At 49.1% G+C, this 24,620-nt stretch overlaps 1 protein-coding gene across 4 annotated transcripts; it reads right to left on the minus strand.

Moving 5' to 3' along the window:
* Window positions 1-52: 52 nt before the first annotated feature.
* CGN (cingulin) lies at window positions 53-24,286 on the minus strand. Of its 4 annotated transcripts, none has more exons than XM_013047955.2 (21): window positions 24,152-24,286; window positions 17,099-17,980; window positions 16,083-16,183; window positions 15,860-15,929; window positions 15,671-15,760; window positions 13,548-13,675; window positions 12,552-12,684; window positions 12,038-12,250; window positions 11,440-11,588; window positions 11,118-11,250; window positions 7,831-8,031; window positions 7,308-7,514; window positions 6,679-6,936; window positions 5,516-5,686; window positions 4,629-4,790; window positions 3,486-3,575; window positions 2,976-3,059; window positions 2,747-2,865; window positions 2,348-2,456; window positions 1,818-1,981; window positions 53-1,523 (listed from the first exon to the last, which is right to left on the minus strand). In XM_013047955.2, the coding sequence occupies exons 2-21, from the start codon at window positions 17,963-17,965 to the stop codon at window positions 1,385-1,387; spliced, it is 3,588 nt and encodes a 1,195-aa protein (XP_012903409.1). In that variant the 5' UTR covers window positions 17,966-17,980; window positions 24,152-24,286; the 3' UTR covers window positions 53-1,384. The 4 variants fall into 4 exon arrangements, with proteins under 4 accessions (XP_012903409.1, XP_004776767.1, XP_012903408.1 ...); XM_004776710.3 differs by having other exon boundaries at window positions 15,665-15,760; XM_013047954.2 differs by lacking the exon at window positions 24,152-24,286 and adding an exon at window positions 23,947-24,131 and having other exon boundaries at window positions 15,665-15,760.
* Between the last annotated feature and the right edge of the window lie 334 nt (window positions 24,287-24,620).

Raw genomic sequence — 24,620 nt, forward strand, 5'->3', positions numbered from 1 at the left:
TGCATAAAACAGACCTCCAAATAAGCCAGGAAAAAGAATGAGAAGTCAAGGATTTCAGTATAGATATATAATTTTAATATTTAATTTAAAATAAAATCAAGGCTGGGTTGGTTTGGGAGATAATCTCTAACTTGCAGAATAGAAGATTTAAAAAAAAAATCATGAAATTACAAGTCATTGGTGAAAACAGCTTTCTTCCTCCCCTACGCTCCTTACAGAACCTGCTCAGGAAATAAGCAGGTTTACCTCCTCCCTACCAGGGCTTGGCTCTTCCCAAAACCCAAGAGGGGAATAAATCTTCCATTGCCTCTACCCATTTTTACAGAGTCCATCTTTAGCCCTAGGCAGGAAGCCCTATGTCAGGTCCAAGCTCCTGAGATAATGAGGATCCCCTGATTCCCTACTGAGGTTGGGCACATCTGGGTCAGGGAAGCCACGAGAAAAACCTCTGCTTTTCAAACTCATGCAGACAGTTATCAGGGTTCCTAGATGCAACTCCCTTATAAACACATCCATAGTCACAGAAAGACAGGAGGAAACATCGAAACCCTGAGCAGAACCAAGCCCCACAACCTTATCACAGTCCTACCAAAGTCCCTCACGCAAGGGCTCATCAGTAAATGAGCCAAAAGCTCTCTAGACTGGGGCAGCCGGGGAAGCTGAGGGCCCTGGTGGGGGAAAGGCTGGTCCTTGGAGAGGTATGAATGTGCAGGTATAGAAGGCAAGAAGAACATCCTTATCTCCTCACCCTAAGGCACCAAAAGGAAAGGAAGGTAGGAATGATGAAGGGAAGAACAGATCCCTTGGATCCACTGGCTTGAGGAAGACAAAATATAAAGGAGTGGAGAGGGGTGGGGACTACCATATGGGTCCCATGACTGTGCAAAGAGAAGCATCCAAGAGCTGGATAGAGCCACCTCAGTGTGTCTATTATTCATAATGTTCCCTTCACCCTGCTCCAGAGTGGGAGGAAAACATACTGCAGGAGTCAAGGGAGCAAAAATCACAAAGGTATTTCCCTGAGCCTGAGGGTTAAGGGCTAAAGAAATAAAGCTTTATATACGTGGCAATGTCTGTCCCTTCCTAACATGCTCAATCCCCCTCAGCCTCTATGGTGACCATCCTATTGCTGTGAGGGAAGAAAAAGACTTAAGGGAAGGGCTCAGTTGGCCTAAAATACCCACTCCTCCAGAGGACAGGGAAAGCCTGTTCACCAGCTTAGTGCCAATGCCTTTTTTATCACCATCACACATACCCTTCCCATTCTTAGGCCTTAATAATTGGGATCCCCCTCCAGGAATGAGGAATTCGAGGCTTGGCAGGGCAGTGCAGGCCTGGCCAGGGCAGGCTGCAAGTGTGGTCTTTGGTCCCTCGTGGACCCAAGCTAACAAGAGCTGGTCTGCAGGTTGCTTTCCGTAAGCAGTGATGCAATGGAAGAAGGGTCATAGACGCTGTCATATTCCTCATCTGAGCTCAGCCCTTCATGCTGGGTTGACTCAGCAGCTGAGCGGGAAGCTTTGCGCCTAAGAGAGAGGAATACTTGTAAGGGAAGGAGACAAACTGAGACAACCATGCTTTTCATGCTAAGGAAACTCCCAGCTTTTCTAAGGCCTTAAGGTACAAGCTCCCCCACCTATGTGAGATCTGGGGAGATGGGGTATATATAGACAGTGGGCTGAGCTAAAGAATAACCATACAGGCTTTCAGCCAGAAAGGAGTGACTGCAGAGGTCCCATCTTAGAGATCCTCCTCCCTATTCAGTTCAGGAGAACCCATTCCCGGGGTTCAGAAGAGGAGGAAAGAAAAGCAGCCTATACCAGGAGTCCTTCTCTAGGGTTTTGATCCGGGCCTGGAGCTGTTCATTGACCTCATGCTGCTCTTCCAGCTCACGCTGGGCCTTCTTCCTGAGGCCATCGAGTCGTTCAATCTCCTCTTCTGCTTCGTCCACCTGCCGCTTCAAAGCCTTCACCCTCAGGCTTAGCTGGGCAGGATACAAAGTCCCCACATTAGAAAAGCATCTGTTGCGACCATGGACTGGGACCCAATTCTGACAAGGAATCGCTGCCCTAGAAAAATGTCGTGACCATGGGCAAGTTCCCTAACTTCACAGATTTGTTTTGGGGATGAAATGAGCTCACACATGTACAACAGAAAGAGAACCTAGCACATCACAGACACTTAATGCATGTGCTTATTACTATGACTGTTTTAATCCAGGGCCTCCAGTCTAGTCTCCATCCCTACATGAAGCTGGGAAGACCTATGAGATGGGGCCTCCCTTTGCCCTCAAGCAAACACACAGTATATGCTTACCATATGACTTCTTGTCCCTGGCTCCCGTCCTTACCTGATCCTTCTGGTCATTGACATGCTGCCGCTCATCATCAATTTGGATGGACAGCTCTTTAACCCTCCGTTCCAGTTTTCGGTTGGTAGATTGCAGAACAGTCTTCTCCCTAGGAGGGTATGGTAGGGGGGTGTCTGTGGCTGTAGCCATTTCCAGAGAAAACCCTATTTGGCTCCCTCCAGCCTCCATGAACTCCTCTCAGTCATGTCACACTAGGGAGGATCTAGGAGCAGATCCAAACAACAGGGGAGATAATAGGTCATTCACATTTCAGAAGTTCTACAGCTCCCTCTGCTCTTTACCAAGAGAAAAGTTGCCCCTGAAGATCAGGTTGGCCATGTCTGACATGCAAGACAGAGAAGAGCCCAGAGGGAAAGAGGGAGGATGGGCTCACATCACCTCTCTTCAGCCTGCAGCCGCTCCTGCAACTCCCGATTCTGGGATTCAAGCTGAGAGATGCTGGCGCTGGGCTTCTGGAAGCCTTCTGAGCTAGCCAAGCGGCTCTTCAAGTCCTTGTTCTGAGAAGGACAGAAAGTCTCTGTGGTCACTCTCCACTTCTGATCCCTCCTGTGGTCATTCTACCTGCCTCCTGGTGTCTATCCCCAAGACTCCTTACTCCCCTGCTTACCTGTCTCTCCAGGGAGATTTTGTCACACTCCAGGTCCTGTCGAGCGGACCTTTCCTGCATGAGCTCTGCCCTCAGCTGGTCCACCTAGTGGGGATGGATGAGAGGAGCCAGATTTGGGTAGGGCTAACAATGAACCAGCCAGGTGAACCATGTGAGGCAGAGAAAACTGTAGGATGCTCTCTGAATCCCCATAATTCTTAGGCAACTAAGAAATCCCAGCCTTTTCAAACGGGAGGAGCCACAGAATTTAAACAGGGCTGCCTCCATCTCGCCAGGAACCAGCATCCCCTCTGAGTGGAAGCAGCCTGGACTCAGGTCAGAGAGGATCCCAGGCCATCAGGATTCCTTCTTCCACTCAGATCCCTGGCTCCTTTCCACCCATCCTAAAGGAGAGGAGACCATGAAGTAGCACCAGCCATGCACAGATTCAACAGCCAGAATTCCCCAGATTATGAAACATGGGTGGGCAGAGGTGTTCTTGAGAGGGCTGAGAGCTAAGGAAGGGGGTACCTGGTCCCGGCCACGATTCATGCGTTCTGTCAGCAGCTCCACGGTGCTCCTCTCCTCATCTAACTCCGCTTCCAGCCGTGAGACTTTCTCCTGTAGCACAGAAGCAACAGGTTCATTCTGCCCCACATGCTGGACACCAGAATGCCAAACCCCCACCAGGACCATCCCAAAGCCCAGCCTCCACAGACCTTGCTGTCTCCCATGTCCCCACAACCAGCTGTCTTCGCCCCTGCCCAGAGCCACCATGGAGCTAGCACCCTCTGCTGACCAGGCGTGGCATTGAGGGGAGAGGGTGGTGGTGCCTGCTCTAGTCTTGGCCCTTGGCAGGATGACAAACCCCCGAATCGATTCCTCAGTGGGGCAGCCCGACTTCCCTAATGGGATAACAGACAGAAACCAAAGCGTCCAAGCCAAAGCTGGGATGGAGTCAGATCTACCACTTCCTAGCAGAAGGGCCATGGCCAAGTTGCTTAACCTCTCTGTGTGTCTGTTTTCCTCATCTATAAAATGGAGAACCTATCCCACAGGTTTTTTCTCAGGATTAAATGAGTCTTCAGTGCCCGGCACATGGCATAATATGTGTTTGCTGCTGCTATTGTCACTGTTTGTTGTTACTGCTGTTGTTGTTGCTCCAAGGGAGCAGGAGAGGGAGCAGCAGCCTCCCCGCTGAGCAGGGAGCCAGATGCAGGACTCAATCCCAGGACCTGAGCCAAAGGCAGACGCCCAACTGACTGAGCCACCCAGGCATCCCTTGTCCCTGTTTTTATTATTGCTGCCAAATATAGCAAACTGAAGACCACTATTCATTCTAAAGGGGAGATGCCACTGCTCAGTTCCAGCCAACTGTTGCCATGCAGACAACTCGGGATTAGAAGCTCAGGGTGACCATATTTTCTACATGTACAAAAGGAGCCAGAAATCGGTAAGATATAAGTGACATGTATAAAATTCTAAACACTGGCAATTAACTCAGTCATTTAAAACACTGCACTCAAACAAAACCCATCAGCTGTGGGCCACCAGCTTTCAACACCCAGCAGAGAAAGGGGGCTTGGTGTGTCCTGGCTCCTTTCCCCCATGGAAGTCCCACCTGGGCCAGGACCTGGACACCCCTCCCCCTCCCTGTCACCCTCACACCATCACCTCAAGACCCTTGAGTTGCCGGGTCCTGTCATCCTGGGAACGCTTTTTGCTCTCTGCCTCTTGCTCCAGCCCTTGCAATCGCTGGGCCAGCAGCTCTTTGTCCAGCCGGGCTGTGTCCCGGTCCGCCTGAGAAGCCTGCAGGGCCTGCCGTAGCCTCTGGGTCTGGGCAGGAGGGAAAATGCAACAGCTTGGAGAAGTAAGGTGGGAGCAGAGGGGCGGGAGTAGGCCGCCCTGTGGGGAGAAATGTCACATCACTGACATTCTTTAGAATTGCCAAAGTCTGGTGGTAACAAAAAGCAGGCCGACTTTTAGTCCCTTTTCTTCTCTTTGAAGATCTAGTTAGCTTTCTTTAACAATTCAGGAATCAGGCAGCATCCTATCTATCAGGCAGAAAGGAGCTTAGTCCATTTTCTTTATTGTTTTAAAATGCCCTCCACAAATTAGTATCAGTTAAGTCATTTTTAGACAACTGATCCTGGGCCCCAGCCCTAGGAGTTGTGATTTAAGTGATATGGGACCCGGGTAGGGTACTGGGATTTTTTTTGTTTTTTTTTTAACAAAACAAAAAGGGTTTAATGTAATTGCAGAACAGAAAATTATAACAAATTGTTACAGTAAAAGATTGTGAAGTATTAAAACTATCTATCATCTTTAAAAAATAAAATAAAACTAGCTATCATATTTCGAGACATGCCTCTGTTTTGATACTACACTTCCAATAACATTGCAGTGTTAAGGTTCTTTTGGTACTGTGATTTTTTTTTTTTTAAAGATTTTATTTATACTCTCTCAAATAAATAAAATCTTAAAAAAAAAAAAAAAAGAGGCAATGACCTTCACACCAAGGACACTGGGCAGGTTCCCACCCCTGCCATTCCTCCTCCTACCTCATCCTGAAGCCGGCTCAGCCCCCCTGAGTTCTTCTCAGCCTCACTGGCCCACTCCTTGGCCTGGCGCTGGGCATCCGCCACCTCCCGCCGGGCCTTCTCCTTATAATCCTCCAGCTGGGCCTGCAGCTCCTGCAGGGCCTGCTTAGAGTCATTCCCAATCTGCTCCAACTGAGAGGAAGAGAAAAGAGCCTTTTCAGCACCATACCTCTGGCCCTTCTCTGAGCCCAGACTCCCCAGATTCTCCTTACTGCCTAAGCAGCCCTCCCTTGCTCTCCCTGGGCCCAGATCCCTATAGCATGGCTAGTAGTAATATACAGATTAGTTGGGCTCAAATCCTGGCTCTACCACTTACTAGCTGTGTGATCACAGACAGGTTATTTATCCTCTCTAGGTCTCAGTTCCCCATCTATAAAATGGGAAAATAATGGTACCTACATCACAAGGTTGTTGTGAGAATTACATTAATGATACAAAGTACTTGTAAAAGTGTCTGATACCAAGTAAACCTTAAATGACCACATTTCAACAAACCCAAGATGCCAATAGATTGTGAGATATACCACTAAGAAGGAAAAACCTGCCAACTGAACCGTAACATACCATCAGTTACAAGATGCCAAGTCAACTTCAGAGATGACGTAATGTGCATTTTTAGAACTGACAAAATATGTATGTTTGCTCTAGCTTTATAAAGTAAGAGGTTACAGGGATGATCTTACCTGCAAAAATGCAATTTATTTATTTTTCCTTTCTTCTTGCCTTCCCCCAAATATAAAATTCCACCCACAAAAATTCCTATGTTTAGGTCTTAAAGTCAGCTAGGGAGAGATGATGGAACATTCCTTTCCCTACCCCAAACAGAAAATTCTACTAATGAAGATTCTTACATTCAGATCTTACAGATGTCTTAGAGAGAATCACAGGAAACATTCTCCAAGGACCAAGACCACATGGAATGGGATGTGGAGGAATGACATGAACACTGAGGAGCGGTAGGAAGGACACTGCTCTCTCAAGATTTGGCCTTGGCTTCCCCAGCAGTGAACTTGAAGCAAGCAAACACCACACATTCTGACCCCCTCCCCAACCCCTCGCCCCCCAGGCAAGCTTCCATAAGAGCTAGGACTCTTCCTGAGAGTCCAGGACACCCCATGCCCCACCTCTTTGTTCAGCTGGCAAACAGTCTTGTCCAGCAAGCGCTTCTGCTCCTCCAGCTCAGCCTTGCCCCGCCGGAGTGCCTCCCGCTGCTTCCCCTCCTCCTCTAAAGCCCGGTTCAGTGCCTGCTGCTCCTGCCCCAAGCGGGCCAGCCCCCGCTGGGCCTCCTCCAGCCGGGCCTCCAGTGCCCGCTTGGCAGCTGCCAGGCTCCCCGACTCTTCCTGAGCTGCATTCAGGGCCTCATCCAGTCGCTGTTTCTCAGCCTGGGAGAGCAAAGACATAGGCCATTTGGAGGGGAATAGATGGGAGGGAAGAAGAGTGATTTATGAAAAAGGTGGGCAGTGAAAACAGGCTCAGGGGAAGCAGCAAAGAAATCAGGACACAGAGAATAAGCACAAGGTGGAAGATAAGAGACAAAAGTACCAGTGCAAGAGCCAAGACATCCACAGCAAAGCATGCACCAAGAAATAAAGCCAAGTGTAACACTGGATTGGGAAGGCCAACAGAAGCACACTCAGCATAAAATGAAACTGATAGCTGAGGATTTAGCTGAAGTATTCAGCCAGGGACAAGAGGAGAGAGGGCAGGGGGTGGGGGCGGACAGGGAGCCAACGATGTGGGCAGAAGCACTGACCTCTAGCCGCTGCACCTTGCCCCGAAGCCTTGCCTCCGCCACTTCCCCACCTTCCGCCAGGCCCCGGGCCTCCTTCAGCTGCTGCTCCAGACCCAGGATGCTCCGTCGGAACTCGTCATTCTCCTCCTGGGTCTCCCGAAGTGTGGTTTCCACGGCTGCCCGCCGCTGCCCCAGCACTGCCACCTCTGCCTCTGCCGCCGCCTGAGCCTGCGGCCAGTTCAGGGAGCGGTAGCTCAGACCCCAGGGCTCCAAGTCCTTAGCCACCCCCAGGAGAGCCACCCGGAAGACCGTCCACGAGAACTGGACCTAAATAGTGGTAGTGCCCTGCGAATCCCACCCCTACAGAGCCATGCTGCATCCCTGCCTCCCCCCTGCCCACTCCTAGCTACTTTTCACCACACACCTAGGACCAAGGATCTGGTCTGTACATACCCATGATAGGTAACTTTCCATGCCCTCTGGCTCCTCTGCCCTCCAGACCCCTCAGCCTCCACCTCCTAAGCCCTGTGCCCACTCCCCTTGCCTTGGAAGCCTCTTCACAGTCCTGTCTCAGTTGCTGGATGGTCTTCTGCAGCTGAAGGTTCTGCTGTTCCAACCCCCGACCTCGATCAGCCTCAACCTTCAGCTGCTTCTCCAATTCCCGCTCCCGGTGGCGCCCGGCCACCTCCTGGCTCTGCTGCTCTTCTCTTAGTTCCTTAAGTTCCCGCTGGGTCTGGCGCAGCTCCTGGAAGGGAAGAGGGACAGTGACAGGGCACAGGGGTGGCCTGGGATATCAGACTGTGCAGCAACTGGAACTCTCATGTTTTGCGGGGGGAATGAAAGATGTTGTGGCTACTTGGGCAAGGGGTCTGAAAGCTTCTCAAAAAGTTAACCACAGAATGACCATATGAATTCCATTCCGTGGTATATATTCAAGAGTACTGAAAACATGTTCCCAAAAAACATGTTCACATGAATGTTCATTACAGCATTACTCACGATGGCTAAAACATAGAAATAACCCAAACGTCCACCCATTGGTGAACACATAAACAAAATGTGATATATCTATATAGAGTATTATTCAGCTATAAAAAGTACTGATACATGTTACAACATCAGTAAACCTACAAAAAAGATTATGCTAGGTGAAAGAAACCAGACATACAAGGCCGTATATTATGACTCGAGTTATATGAAATTGTGCAGAATAGGCAAATGCATAAAGACAGAAAGTAGATTAGTGGTTACCCAGGGCTGGGGAAAGTGACTGCTAATGGATATGGGGTTCTTTTCTGGGGTGATGAAAATGTTCTCTGATTAGATAGTGATGATGGACATAAAGCTTTGTGTATATACTAAAAAACACAAAGGGATTCCTGGGAGGCTCAGCCGGTTGGGTGTCTGTCTTTGCAACAGGTCATGATCCCAGGGTCCTGGGATCTACTCCCCCACTGGGCTCCTTGCTCAGTGGGGAGACTGCTTCTCCCTCTGCCTGCTGCTGATTGTGCTCTCTGTCAAATAAATGAATAAAATCTTTAAAAACAAACAAGCAAAAAACCCCCCACTAAATCATACACTTAGAAAGGGTAAATTCTATGGTATGTGAAATAAATCTACACACACACACACACACACAATCAAATCACATTAAGTGAGAGTAGATGAGGGTGTGGATAAAACAGGATTGGCTATTTCAAAAATAAAATGGGTTGAAAACCAAAACATATTATGCAATAAATAGTGGTGCTGCTCTTTTTTCTTTTTTTTTTTTTTTATTAAAATACTGGGGGGGCACCTGGGTGGCTCAATGGGTTAAAGCCTCTGCCTTCAGCTCAGGTCATGATCCCAGGGTCCTGGGATCAAGCCCCGCATTGGGCTCTCTGCTCAGCAGGGAGCCTGCTTCCCTTCCTCTCTCTCTGCCTGCCCCTCTGCCTACTTGCAATCTCTGTCTGTCAAATAAATAAATAAATAATCTTTTTTTTTTTTTAATTAAAAAAAATAAAATAAAAATACTGGGGAGCCTGCATGGCTCAGATGGTAGAGCATGCAACTCTTGATCTCAGGGCTGTGAGTTTGAGCCCCACATTGAATATAAAAATAAAAATCTTTAAAGAAAAATTTGAGGGGGTGCCCAGGTGGCTCAGTTAAGCATCTGCCTCCGGCTCAGGTCATGATTCCAGAGTCATGGGATCGAGCCCCACATCGGGCTCCCTGCTCTGTGAGGAGCCTGCTTCTCCCTCTCCTTTTGCCTACTGCTCTGCCTTGTATTCTCTCTAATAAATAAATAAAATCAAAAATAAATAAAATTTTGAGATATGAGCTCTCGTGCTATCATTCTTTAGCTATCAGCTACTTCTGAAATTCAGAAAATACCATAATTAGGCTGAAAGGTTATATAATATACTTTGAGTTTTCGGTATAAAATAACAAAACTAACTGCAAAGAAAAAAAACAGCACGGTGTGTGGTCTATACTGGATGGGGTCTGTTTTCCTAATGCGTATGTTGTCTGAGTGGGTACTTGATAAAATACACTTCGTATACGAGTTAAATCAAGCACTAGTTACTTCTTCTTAGCTTTTCAGCTTTATCTCCTATGATAGTCAACTGAGATTGTCCAGAGAAATGTCCACTAATGTAGCAAACAGACTTCAGACATTCTTGATAATTTGTTAACTTCATACTAACATAGTAAAAACTTAAGAGCACTTTTCATTTCACAATCACTAAAAGTACACTTGGTTAATGTTCTTTATGTTTTTCTCCAAGTATTTTGTGTAAGCTCAGACTTTTGTTTATCTGGAAAATCATCACTAAGAGCTATATTTCTTTACTCATTTAATAAATATGACTGCCTTGATTATAATTAGGCAGCCTTATGGCAAAGGCATGATAAACAAGCAATGATTAATTAATACTTGTTAAATGAGCACCAACTACATATCCAGCATAGTGAATCAAAGAACTATAAACCTCGAAGGATCCTTAGGAGACCATAAATGCCAGTTCCCTATACTAACAAAATATTTTCTAACTTTCTAAATCATCCAAAATAATTAGATGCTTTCTTGTCCTCCAAAAACTAATACCAAGAATATGAAGAAATTGTCTGTATTCGCTTCAATCTGATGACCTTATCATTTATAAAACGTCCATGCATGATAAAATCCCTGCGTCTAGATCCTATACTCTAGGCAGACTTCACTATACCATCTGGCTTCCCCAGTAGGTCAGCTGGCCATGCCAATGCAAGTACTCCAGTCTGTCTGATGACACTTCACATTACAAGTTAATAAACTGCCATTCTAAGTGTAAATGTTGGTTTCATAGATATAGTTAATGAGTCCATCCCCCTGCCCTATTCCCCATCACCCTACCCGCTCCAGACAGAGCAACTCTCCCTGTGTGGACCAAATTCGAAGCTTCAAAAATGACCCTGGAGTTTCACAAATCCATCTAAATGCTGCTTCCCCTGAGGTCTCTTGGGAGCAGCCAGCAGCCTCTGGCTTGAACCCAACTAGGAGTCCTTCCCACTGGAAACCTGTACACTCAATGAGAGCAACCCAACTGCATCAGAGAGTGTGTAGGGGAAAGAGCTGGCTGAGCAGAAAGGTGGATCCTGAAAACCAAGCACAGAGGAGGCAGCCACTAGTCTGGAGATCCTCATGGGTAGGTGAGGTCAGTGCCCATCACCCAACCTGCTCTACTACACCCCAGCTCCAAGTACCTTTTTTATTTCTTTTCTTTCTTTAAGTAATCTCTTCACCCAGCATGGGGCTCAAACTCACAACCCTGAGATCGAGTCCCAGTCAGGTGCCTCTCAAAGTACCTTCTTGAGCTCCTCCATTTGGCGAGTATCTGCAGCACCAGCCCGGGCCTGCCCTAACTCCCTCTGTAAGACATCCATCTTCTCCCCAAGCTCCTCTTCCATCTCCTCCTTCTCCATCCGCAGCTGCAGGAGTCTGAGCCCAGCCAGGTGAATGCAAAGGAAAAGGGAACAAGGTTAGGCCACCTGCCTGGGCAAGGTTAGCAGGACCATGCAAACCACCTCCTCAGAAGCCAACAGGCTGGGCACCCACTCTCAGCAGAGAAAAGGGCACAGCCTGGGCAGAAAAGCAGCAGGATATAGGAAACATGGACAAATTCCTTACTCCTGCTTGGTGGCTCTAAGTTCCTCCTTGTTCTTTTGGAACATGCTCTGCCAATGCCCTGTCTCCTCTGAGGTCTCCTCCAGCTCCCTCTGCAGCTCCCGCACAAGGGTTGACATCTTCTGCCTCTCCACCTCTAAGGCAGCATGGTCCTAGGGAAGGAGACAATTCGGGGACAGGAGGCTCAGAGGGAAGAACTCGCTTCAGATCAAAGTCTAAGCTTGTGGAAGGGGAGGCTCAGGACCAGAGGGCACCACACTGGTGACACACTGTGAGACCTCAGGGTGCCTGGTGCGATGTTAGCACAAAGTCTCCCCAGGTCAGAGTGTCCCCCACCCCCGCTGTCACTGACAGGATGCCTCCCCCATTTATTTCCCCATGGGACTTTGGTCACACACCCTCATGGTACTCCTGGCCTGCATTTCCTCACTCTGCCCTTGTAGGTTTCCTGGCCAAGGTTTTCATTACATCTCACATTTGTCTTTCAGAGGGAGTTCCAGTTATGACATGGAAAGTCCCCAAATACAAAGAGACCTCAAGGCAGCCCCTTCTGGGGGTGAGGGGCTGCCCTCTTCCAGCAGTCCCTGCTCTGGTCACATGCCTGGGTGGCATCTTGCACACTCTGGCGAAGCTGCTCTGCATCTCGCTGGTACTGCTGCCGGACGCTTTCCAACTCCTGGTCACGGGAGGCCACCTCCTCCTTCAGGGCCCCCTTCAAGGCTGTCAGCTCCCGCTCCCGCAGTCTCAGCTGCTCCTCTATCCGCTGTTTCCCCTCTAACACCTCTTCCAGCAGCTGCCGGGTCTCTGACAGGTCCTGGAGAAAGGAAGACAAGTAAAGAGGTGACTCTGCCTGTCCATTCCTTTGGTCAATCAAAAATATTTATTGAGCAGCTTAGACCTGTCAGGCTCAGTACCCGGTGCTCTCTGCTCTCTAGGATGCCCACCCTTCTGGGCTCTACCCCCCATCTGACCACTGAACCTCTCTGAAAGCACACTAAGGGGTACCCATAATCAGCTATCTTCTGCCCATACTGTGGGGAAACTGGAGGTGAACAGATCTGAGGGTGTTCTAGCTGAAAGGAAACAGAAGCTGCGGGAGCCATCCTCCTCCCTACCTTTCTTAGCGCCTCCTTAGCAGACTCTGATCCCTGGGCCTGTTTCAGTTTGTCCTGCAGTTCCATCACTTTGGTCTCCAGCCCATGTCTTACCCTTTCACCCTGATCCACAAGGAGCTTCATGTTCTGGAGCCTAATAATTAATAACAAATAATATCATCAAGCACTGGGTGTCAAGCAGTTTTCTAAACCCTTTACATATATTAATTCATTTAAACCTCCTTCTTTGTTCAAATCTAAATGAGGCCTCCCCTGACCACTTTGTTTCTCTTTAAAAGATTTTGTTTATTTATTTGAGAGGGAGGGAGAGAGAAGAGAGAGCACAAGCAGGAGCAGTGGGAGAAACAGGCTCTGCACTGAGCAGGGAGCCTGATATAGGGCTTGATCCCACGACCCTGGGATCATGACCTGAGCCGAAGGCAGACGCTTAACTGAACCCCAAGGTGCCCCCTGACCACTTTATTTAATATACAAATTGGCTCCTCCACCACCAGGCCCCCCAATCTACTTTGACCTACTCCATTAATCACCTTCTCAAATGCTACAGATTTACTTATCTAATATGCTCACTATTTACTGTCTGTCTCCCCAACCCACCCCCCCCAACACACACAGAAACTATGCTTCTGGACAGCAGTGCTCCTCATCTCAATGGTTCACTAGTATACCCCAGAAATCTAGATCAGTGCGTGCCAAACAGTATTCATTGCAAAGACATCTACTAAATGAACAGTCCTGTGAGATAGCTACTATTATTAACCAATTTTACAGATTTAGAGCCTGAAGTAGAGAGGCAAATCCAGGTAACCCAACTCAGGCACAATCACCATTACCGACAGAGAAAGCAAAGAGAAAGAGGTCCTATCTTTAAACTATTTCTGTCTGCCCCTTATAGCTTCTAGATATCTAGATTCTCCATCTCTCCCACCCAGGGGACACCTCCAACTCTGGCCTCCGTCCCCAAGCAGCCCCATGTGCACCATCAGCTGCACTCACTCTTTGGTGCTCTGCTGGGCCTCCCCCTTCTTCCTCTCCAGCAGCTGCTGCAGCCGGCTGCACTCTTTTTCCTTCTCCTCCAGCTGCTGCTCCAGACTAACCCGGGATGGCTCTAGCTTTTGTCGCTTCTGGAAAAGGCAGGGAGAATAAAGCAGCTGGAGAGAAGGGAAAGCCTCTCAGAGGACCAGGAGTAATGCAAATGTCTAACATTTACTGACTCACTACATGACAGGCACTGTACTACGGACCCTGTGTTTATTATCTGCATTTAATTCTTCTAATGAGCCTTGGGACTTGTGATGGATGGTATAAAGTATGTCCACTAATTGTCTGACATTCCTTTCAAAAGGTGAAGTTTCTCCCCTCTTTATTTTTTAGTTAATTTAATTTTTTTTCAGGATTTTATTTATTTATTTGGCAGAGAGAGAAAGACAGTGAGAGAGGGAACACAAGCAGGGGGAGTGAGAGGAGCAGAAGCAGGGATCCCGTTGAGCAGGGAGCCTGATGCAGGGAGCCTGATGCAGGGCTCAATCCCAGGACCCTGGGATCATGACCTGAGCTGAAGGCAGATGCTTAACTAATGAGCCACCCAGACACCCTTAAGAACACTCTTCTAACAAACAGAAAAAGGATGCAATGATGTGTATCTTCTGCAACTCATCCTAAAAAGGCACTGCAGCTTCCTCCTTACCTTCTCTCTTGGATCATTGTGGGGGAAGGTAGATGCCATACTGTGCAGACACTCAAGCAGCCCCATGAAGAGGTCCACACAGCAAGGAAGTGAGTTCTCCAGTCAATAACCACTGTCTTCTCTTGACTAGAGCCCCAGCCAACACCTTGACTGGAAACTCCTAATAGACCCTGAACTACCCAGCTAAGGTGCTTCCAGACTCTGGGCCCTCAAGACACCAGGAGATGACTGTTTGAAACTGTTGAGTTTTGACGTAATTTGTTACATAGCCATAGATAAATAAGATAGTACAATTATTATCCCCACTTTATAGTTAAGGAAACAGCAGCTTAGAACATGTAAAGAACATGCCCGAAGTCAGTTACGCAGCCAAGAGTTACCAGGATTTGAACTCAGTTTGACTCCACAGCTGACCACTTAACCAGTATACTATACTGCTTTCCAGGAAATAAAGGAAGTTACAATCCAATACTTACTAACTACATGCAAGGCAATACTGTTAGAGGTGCGAGCAATATTTTTTAAACTTTTTAAACTTTTTTTTTTTTTTTAAGAGAGAGAGAATGTGGGGTGGGGGAAAGGGCAGAGGGGGAATCCCAAGCAGGCTCCATGACCAGCACAGAGCCTGACACAGGTCTCGATCCCACAACCCTGAGATCACAACCTGAGCTGCAATCAAGAGTCTCACACTTAACCTACTGAGCCATCCAGGTGCCCCACAATATTTTTTTTTAAAGGGAGTACACAGACTTTCACATAAGGTTGACCTGAATTTTTAAATTCCATCTCTGTTACTTAGTACCTTGAGCAATTCACTTAACCTGGCTGATCTTCAGTTTTCTTATCACGAAAATGTCCACAATATCTATTTTATAAGATCACTATAATTATTATATATTATCCAGGACAGTACCTATTACAAGAAGTATACTCAATAGGGGCACCTAGGTGGCTCAGCTGGTTAAGCATCAGACTTTGGTTCTAGTCACGATCTTAGGGTCCTGGGATCCAGGCTCCACACTCCACAGAAGTCTGCTTGTCCCTTTCCCTCTCTCTCTGCCCCTCCCCCCATTCATGCTTTCTCTCTCAAATATATATATATATAAAGTACACTCAATAAATGACAGCTACTCGTATTGCCATCATCATAATGACAGTGAAAAAACTGAGGTAAGTAATCCCAGTGAGCAGCAAAGCCAGGATAAGAACTTCCAAAGGAAATGAATGGAAGGTAGTCAGAGCTCTGATGACTGCGCTCTTCTCCCTAAGCTCCAGGGAAGCCCAGAAGTCCTTGTGGGGACCAACACATACTCTTGTCTCCTGTGTCACAGAACATATGAGTGCTCATTTGGTCACACAGAAGAGCAACCCAAGCACTGTTTCCCCCATGCCCCATGTGCCTCCTGCACCTCTAGTCTCCCCTCACCTTTACCTCGTCATCCAACTTTTGCTGCAGCTCCTCCACTTTTCGGGTGAGCTCACTTTGCCCAGCCAGGGCCTTAGCAGACACAGGAGAAGTCATCTGCCAGAAACAGGGCAGGAAGGAATGGGTCCACATCCAGATCCAGGCCCCACAAGCCCTAACCCTGCCTCCTGGTCCCACCAGGAGGTGGTCACTCACCAACAGAGGCTGCATCTGTTCCAGCACCAAACTGACCTTCCTCCTCACAGACGTTTCGCTTTCTGAGCTTCTGGAGGATAAAAGGGCAGAAGCAAAAGCTAAGAGAGGGAAGAGGTAACAGAGATGAGAGAAGGAAGAGCTAAGGACAGGGAAGATGGGGAAGGAAGCCAGAAGGAAAAGAGGGGGTGTGTGTGACTGCGCTGCTGGGAGGGCCCCCACTTACCCCTCCCTCAGGATGCTGTAGATGGTGGCCTTCACATGGTCCACACTGCCTGGTGGCGCTGTCTCCTGCTGGTCTCGGAGAAGGTCTGGGGTTGATTTTAACTGCAAAACATAAACCCAGAGAAACAGGAAAATGAAGCCAGCAGCATGTGTGGGGTTCAGATGGTGCAGAAGCAGCAGATGGGAGACGAGGCCCTCCCAGCATGCCCAACAGGCCTCATATGCAGAAAAGAGGCAACACTGCGGAAGCCTGAGCAGCAGGCCCAGGAGAGGTCCAAGCAGGGTACACCTCTCACTATTGCTACAAGCCAGATTCTCCTTGACAAGCAGATCTCAACTAGTTGTGAGCTCTGTGGTAAGCTGTTACTACTGACAGTTAATGTACTAGAACTTATAAATGAACAGGCTTAATTTTGCCTCCAAGAAGCTACTGCCCCACTTATTTACACTCCTAAGTGGGAGACAGAGATGGGAGTTTTGACCAGACCACTGGAAGCTGGTCATATTACCAGGCCTGCCTTACGGATGCTGCAGACCTAGCAAATGCTAGTGACTGAGGCACAGTCCATGACCAGGAGGTAACAAGTTGATTCTCATGCTTGTGAAGGCTGATTTCACATCAGTTCCATTTCCATGGAAGTATCTCGTACATGTGAATATCATCTATCTAGAAGATGGGTAAAGTGGAGGACAAAAGTAGAAACCTTCTGCCTGGGGCACCTGGGTGGCTCAGTGGGTTAAAGCCTCTGCCTTCAGCTTGGGTCATAATCTCAGGGTCCTGGGATCAAGCCCCGCATCGGGCTCTCGACTCGGCAGGGAGCCTGCTTCCTCCTCTCTCTCTTTCTCTCTCTGCCTGCCTCTCTGCCTACTTATGATCTCTGTCAAATGAATAAAATAAAAATATTAAAAAAAAAAAGAAAGAAAGAAAGAAACCTTCTGCCTTAAGTTATTGAATCAGCAAGGGGTCCCGGGGCTGCGGGGCTGGGGATCGTTAGCTACAGAGGAATGGGGTCTGACCTGCAGCATGCCAGGATCCTGGGCTCTCCCCCGTGGCTCCTCAAAACTCTGCAGAACCCAGTCCTGGGTCTGATGGGAATGGCTAAAGCCACCGAGAGAGCTCTGGCTCTGGGTCAACTGCCTGGAGCTGCCCATGTGGCTGTCATGCTTTGTGCTAGGAGTCCAGTGGTTGGGGAACCGACGCTCCCGTTCCTCAACGGTATCCCGTGGGAGCCGATTGTCCAGGCTTTGGCTCCGCTTGCGTTGTTCAGGTGGCAGAGTACGCATGCGCCGACCAGTCTGCCCCCGGGCCTGGCCCCCATGGTGACCGTCAAACTTGTTGATGAGTGAGTCCACTGAAGACAGGGGAGCAGTGTCAATGGTGCTCCCTGGGGAAGCTCCCTGGGGGGCCAGCTCCAGAAGGCTAGTGCTCCTGGTACTTGGACTCACAGGGGCAGGGCCTGTCAGTGAGGCCTGGGACTGGGATCTGAGCAGCCTTCCATTCCAGTGGACCCCAGGCTCCTCATCAGACATACTGCCCTGTGAGCGGGCAGGAAATTCTTTGGCATGAGAGTAGGAGCTCTCAGGGAATTCCGAGTCAGAGCTCAGCGCTCCCGGAGCCCCTATGTTGTTGGACCCCTTGATCTGGACTCCAAAGGAGTCACCACCTTGCTCCCCACTGTTGAGCACCACAAAGGGCTGTCCAGCAATGCCCTGCACACGCACAGCAACCCCATAGGTATTAGCTCTTGCATCCTTAGCTGGACGTCGCCCACCACGACGTAGGGTGCCCATCTCTGCATCACCCACTGGCTCTGTAATGAAGCGAATCTGGACTCCATGGTCTACAGGGCCCCGGGGCTCAGCCATGGTGGATGCCTGTTCCATGAATGGGAGGGGGTCCTAGAAAATCAAGAAAACAGTTAAAGCTGAGAGACTAGAAGCAGAAACCCCAAAACCTCCACCTGTCCGGCTTTTGTGTGGCTTATTACTTTGTCGTTCCTTCTACACAGAATAGTGGTTCTCCTATTTTATCTGAAAAGTATCTACTGGACTCTGTCCCCAGAGTTTCTGATTTAGTAGGTCTGCATCTGAATTTCTACCAAGTTCCCAGGAGATACTGACACTGCTGGTCCAGATTCCAGGTTTTGAGACCCACTGACTTAGAAGAATCCATTTCCTCTAATACAGTCCTAGGAAGCATGGCTTTGTCGAGAGTTCAACAATTTTGCTTGATCTTCACACATATGCCTATAGCATGGTGTGCCTTTTCCAACCCCAATGAAGGCAGATCCCAAACCCTGCCTAACAGATACCTTTATCCCAATGGAGAAAAGGGGCCCTTTACTCCCAGAGTTCATTTAAGATACACAAAACTACCCCACACACACAAGTTATGCCATCTTATTTCTGGGATGATAGCAGTGAAGCCTCTGGGTTGGAGGACCTGGGGGCTGAGGACAAGGATGGGAGAGTAACTAGCTTTCTACTGAGTATCTTTTGTCCCTTTTAAGTTTGGAACCATGTAGATGTATTGCTTATTCAAAAAAAGATTTAAGCAGGGGGCCTGGGCGGCTCAGTGGGTTAAAGCCTCTGCCTCCGGATCAGGTTATGATCCCAGAGAGCCCCGCATCAGGCTCTCTGCTCAGCAGGAAGCCTGCTTCCTCCTCTCTCTCTGCCTGCCTCTCTGTCTACTTGTGGTCTCTGTCTGTCAAATAAATAAATAAAATCTTAAAAAAAAAAAAAAAAAGATTTAAGTAACACTTAAGAATGTCCATTCCACAGGGCGCCTGGGTGGCTCAGTGGTTTGGGCTGCTGCCTTCAGCTCGGGTCATGATCTCAGTCAGGGTCCTGGGATCGAGCCCCGCATCGGGCTCTCTGCTCCGCAGGAAGCCTGCTTCCCTCTCTCTCTCTCTCTCTCTGCCTGCCTCTCTGCCTACTTGTGATCTCTGTCTGTCAAATAAATAAATAAAATCTTTAAAAACAAAAAAAAGAATGTCCATTCCAAGAGCCCTAGGATAGGTAGACTTGTCCCACCTGAAGGCCAGAGCCAGGACAACCCATAGGACAACTCCTCTGGTCCCCATCAGCCTAAAATTAGAGTCGGCAAATGGAATATATTCCAGGTGTGCTCTGGCTCCAGGAACTGAGGAGGGCAGTTTCTTCTTGAAGCAAATACAACTCCAGTTTCCGCAGCCCTACAACTAATCTCCACCACAGCCTAGTACCAAACTGGAGGAGTATCTGAAGAGCCAGATAGACACAAAAACATATGCAGCTCAATCTCCCAGTGGAGCTCTGGGCCAAGGAAAGCTGGCAAGGCCCCCTTCAGGGACTGTAGTCTTGCTAGGAAGCCCAGAAAACAAGAGTGAGAGGGAAAGGGAGTGGCCTAGCAGCAGGTGAGAAAGGGCTTGGTGGGAAGAACATTCCTAACATTCCCAGCCCTTCCCCTCCAGGGAAAGGAACTGGAGGGAGGAGCCCTTATTGGCAATGGTTCTCAGACTCCATTTGAGAGAATGAAGTAATGCACCCACCCACCCACCCCCCAAGAAACAGTCCACACAAGCTTTTACCACAGAATCTCAAGAGTTTCATTAAGACCTCCAAGTCCACCCTGAACTAAAGGACCCCTGCCCTTCCACCATTCCAGCATTGGGGAGGACTTGAACCAACCTCAGATACTCCAAACAAAAGGATATTAAATCGGCAGGGTCCTTTGTTAGAATTCAAGAAATGGGATCAGGAAAGAAGCTACAAGGCAAAGGTTCTTCAAACCACTCATCCAGTAAAAAAAGAACCTAGCCCTCCTCTTCATTGAATGTATATAACCTTGAGCAAATCACAACTGTTCTGAGCCTCAATTTCCTCATCAGTAAACAGGTGTAATGATAATACCTCCTGAGGAAATACTTGTAAAAATTAGACAATAATAATTACAAGTGTATACAGCTATAAAAATGTTACCATGTTCTACATTTCAGATTCTTGCATGTAATTTACTTAGGTTCCTTTTTTTTTTTTTTTTTAAATAAAAAGAGGGAAGGGACCCTGGGTGGCTTAGTCGTTAAGCGTCTACCTTCATCTCAGGTCATGCTCCCAGGGTCCAGGGATCGAGCCCCCCATCAGGCAGGAAGCCTGCTTCTCCCACTCCCCATGCTCATGTTCCCTCCCTGGCTGTGTCTGTCTCTGTCAAATAAATAAAATCTTAAAAAAAATAGGGGTGCCTGGGTGGCTCAGTCAGTTAAGCATCTGACTCTTGGTTTCAACTTGATCTCATGGTTGTGGGGCTCGAGCTCCATGTTGGCCTTCATGCTCCGCACGGTGTCTGCTTCAAATTCTCTCTCCCTCTCCCTCACTCACTTTCTCGCTTACAAATAAATAAAATCTTTTAAAAAAAGGGAAAAAAAGAGGGAAAATGACATGAAACATGAAACATAGCTAGCAGCACCTACGCCTGTCAAAAAGCTGATAACAAATTTACCCTGCATACATGCACTCCTTCTAACAGGCCCTTTCTGGCTCCACATGCTTCACAGAAGGATGTCACTTCCTCAGAGCCCTTCCCAACCACCCCCTCCCACAAACTAGATCAGAACTATGTTATATGGGGCGCCTGGGTGGCTCAGTGGGTTAAAAAGCCTCTGCCTTAGGCTCAGGTTATGATCCCAGGGTCCTGGGATTGAGCCCTGCATTGGATTCTCTGCTCAGCAGGGAGCCTGCTTCCCCCTCTCTCTCTGCCTGCCTCTCTGCCTACTTGTGATCTTTGTCAAATGAATAAATAAAATCTTTTTAAAAAAAAAGAACAATGTTATATGTTCTATAGTTGTCCTTCAATAAATCGACCTCAGTTTATTATTTTTTTAAAGATTTCGTTTTTAAGTAATCTCTACACCCATTGTGGGGCTCAAATTTATAGCCCCGAGATCAAGAGTTGCATGCTGTACCAACTGAGCCAGCCAGACACCCCTGTTTACTTTTATAGATTTATCAGAGTGATTTGCTTCCTGTCTGTCTCCCCCACTAGATGATACACTCCTGGAGGACAAAGAACATAGCTCTCAGCTGACTTCAGGCCTCCAGGACCTGGTGACACAGTATGTATCAATAAATATGTGTTAAAGGTTGTATCCTGAACTAAGGCACTCCAATAGCAGTGGGGAGATTTACCCAATGATCCCCCTCACAGCCATTTCTCATGTGCCCTCATAACAAGACCTCTCCCTGCCCCATTCAGTCTTAATTTTGGAACCAGATGTGCCTAGACTGCCAGCTCTCAGAAGTCCCATGATTTATTCATATCACAGCTCTACTCTGTCAGTACATCAACTGATCTTCCAGATCCAGATAGAGGAGCTCCCAGACTAGGCCCAGCAGAGTGCACAGCCCCTCACCCACCCAAGAGCACCAACTTGTTCAGAGGCAGTGCTGATCGTGCCCCCAGGTCCCAATGACTCCCTAATTTCAACAGACTGTTAGTCCCGGGACAGTGGGTCAGGGGCGAGCAGGATTGACATGATCTTTGGGCTGGTGGGTCAGAAAGCAGAGCTCTAAATGATTCAACATGGAAAACCTGAAACCCATCCGCCTTTAGTTACAGAGGACAGTGGGGCGTGGCCAGGGGAGCCAAGCAGCTCCAAGGCCTTGCGTAAACCCCAGAGGCAGGTAAACATCGATCTGGTGCCAGGAAACATGGAGTACACAGGCTTCGCTCTCCCAGCTTGCCCCTGCTTTTCCCTCCTCAGCATGTGCCCAGGCCATTCCTCATCAACTGTATTCTGGGAAGAGCCCAGGCCACAAGTTGATTCAACTTCGTCTCCCTCTCCATTCATGCCTGTAAGAAGAGGGAGGATACGCTGCACCTGTTCCAGACAGCCACTTCTCCCTCAGTTACTTATTAGCCTGCCCTGCCCCAATTCCGTCACCTCACCCAGCCATAAGCATCTGGCTTCCAACTAGGAGTGACAGTCTCTGAACTTCTGGCAGGAAGTGGGGGTGGGGTAGTTTGGGGTGTGTAGAGGAAGAACTGACATATACAGGGCCAGGCAATATGCTAGATGCTACATAACTGGCAGATTTAGAAAATGGAAGAAAAAGAGGTATAGAGATTAGACTCCTCTCAGAGGGAACAAGAGAAGTAAATGGCCAAAATAGGAAAGGATAGCTCAGTGACCTTGATGGATTGGTTATTTTCTCAGAAAGAGTTACAAAGATAAGAAGGTTCCCCATGGATCAAAAAGAACTGGCCCCAAGTGGACTCCTGGCCCAGTCCACTGAAAAAGCAGAAACCTGAGAGCCAGGCTAGAGCAGTTTGGCCAGTGGGGGAGAAAAACAGAATGATAAACTGGGCCCTGCAAACTGGCTGGACTGGTTTGAGAGGCAAGGGGTAGGGGAGGGCCAGAGAGACTCCACTGGCAGCTCATAAAGCAGACCAGAGAAACTCCACACCGCAGAGGAGGCAGGGGGCAAAACCATGGGCATGGATTGTCCAGCCTAGATGCCAAGGCTATGAAGGAGGCAGAGAGTGGAGAGGGAACAGGGAGAAACAGATGCACAAAGAACCTGGTGAGTGACAGGCCAGTATGTGTTAGGAAGACTTTGTTTCCCCCACCCCTCCCTCTTAAGTTCCGGAAGCTGCATTCCTCATCCCACACTTGCCTTGGCCAATTCATTGGCCCTTAGTTCTCCCCTCCCCTGAAACAACATAGAGAAACAACCCTACCTTCTCCTCTCCTCCCACAGGGCTGATAGCATGCAGGTCAGCCTGGGAAATAAGAAAAGGTTCTAGGAAGCCAGAATCCTCTTAGGGTCAGGGCAAATCTCTGGATTAGCAGTCCCCTACAGCCAGCCCCCGACTCGAAATATCAAGGATAAAAGAAGAGGTGCAGAGGCACGTGTAGGCAGCCTATGGACAACATAGCGGTTGCTAATTATTTCCCAATTACAACAACTTTCCTCAGGCAGGGCATCAAAGGGGCCAAACTAAGACTGGCTCTGGTTCCCTTACCTGCCTAAGGCAAGGAAATCTGCCTCAGAAGCCTTGTCTGGTCCGCAACATGCAGCTCTCGTCCAGTGTGGAGTCCCAGAGGTGCTAATTTCCCTAGTCTTATGGTCTCCAAAGGAGTCCTGCCTATTTCCCACACCCCTGGTGCCTACTGACAGTATGACAACCATCATGGTCCTGGACTCAAGGACGCCTTGTGGGGTTTCATGGAGTAATAGGGATCTTCTGGGAGGCATCAAGGGAATGGGTTAGGCTCCTAAACTGCATCCAATGGCCCCATCTAGAACCACAGAATAAACTATGTGTGCTTGGGGAGAGGGTCCGACATTAGCCCCAGCCAGAAGCCTCGTTAGAAAGAATTTCTACGGATTTTGTAGGCCTAGGGATCTATGCTTCCTCATACCCCTCTCTTGGCGAGCACTCTCTCAAGTGGAAGAAGGAAAAAATCTCCCAGGCATTAAAGCAAAGGCTGACAGAAACTGAAGGCTTAAATAGTTTCACACCTAGCAAAGAGATGGGGGTGCCTTCTTGTTTTGTCCCTCAGTATCTCCATCTGTAGGTGAAGGGTTAGAGCAAAACTCCACACCTCACACCTCTCAACGCCTGAAAGGAGGTGCCAGCGCCAGCTCAGAACGGCAGCCAGGAGGAAAACCTGAGGCAAATAGCACCTCTGGACGCCTTCCCCCTTCCGTCTCTGAACCCCAGGCAGTTGTTCCCCCTGTTCAACTGACACTAACTACTCCCCCCTAACACCGCGGTCTCCAACAGAAATCCTTGCCCCTAGGACCGGCGTCTGACCTCCAGATATAACCAGACGCTGAAACGCTTTCGTGTCCTGAGAGTAGCCTTAGCCTCAGGTGCCCCTCACCTGGCACGTTCCCAGCCACTTGCCTCTGGTACCAGAGTAGGAGCCAGCTTTTAGCCAGTACTCTCCACCCTAGCTTCAGCTCCCCTCCTCCTCTCTTCAGTGCAGCACCTGTACCCCGGAAAAGGGTATCTCGGATCGCCTCGCCCCTTGCCCGTCACGCCCGCTTGCCTTTTCAGGGGCTCTTGCCCCCTCCGCATTCACTCACCCCAGCCGGGCTCGGCGCTCCCGGGCTCGGCCTCGGCCTCGGGTTCGGGCTCGGGCTCGGGCTCGGGCTCGCGCTCGGGCTAAGCTGCGCCCGCCGCTCCCCGGCCCTCCCACTCCGTCCCTCCGCGCTCCCTCCCCCCACCAACCTGTTACTCCCCTCGGGAGCTCCACCCCCATTGGCCGTCACCACCCGCCCGCCTTACCCTTCTCTGGTTGGCCCGTTTCCTTCGAGGGGCGGGGCCGTTCGCCGCAGGGAATTGGACAGGGGGTCGCGGGCCGGGAGGGGGCCGGGTCACGTGGGCCGGCGGGCGGTGGAGCGCAGCGGGCGTGGTGGCAAGGAGTAATGGTAGGCCATTTTGGGGGCGCAGTGGTTGGCAGTGTGTGACCACCCCTGCCCGGCCCCAGGAGCCGCTTGCCAGAGCATCTTCTTGCCCCTGCTGGAAAGCAGCCCTCTGCCTCCGCGACTCTCA

This window comes from Mustela putorius, unplaced genomic scaffold, assembly GCF_011764305.1.
Source record: "Mustela putorius furo isolate JIRA1106 unplaced genomic scaffold, ASM1176430v1.1 tig00000695_pilon_pilon_pilon, whole genome shotgun sequence".
NCBI classification, from domain to species: Eukaryota; Metazoa; Chordata; class Mammalia; order Carnivora; family Mustelidae; genus Mustela; species Mustela putorius.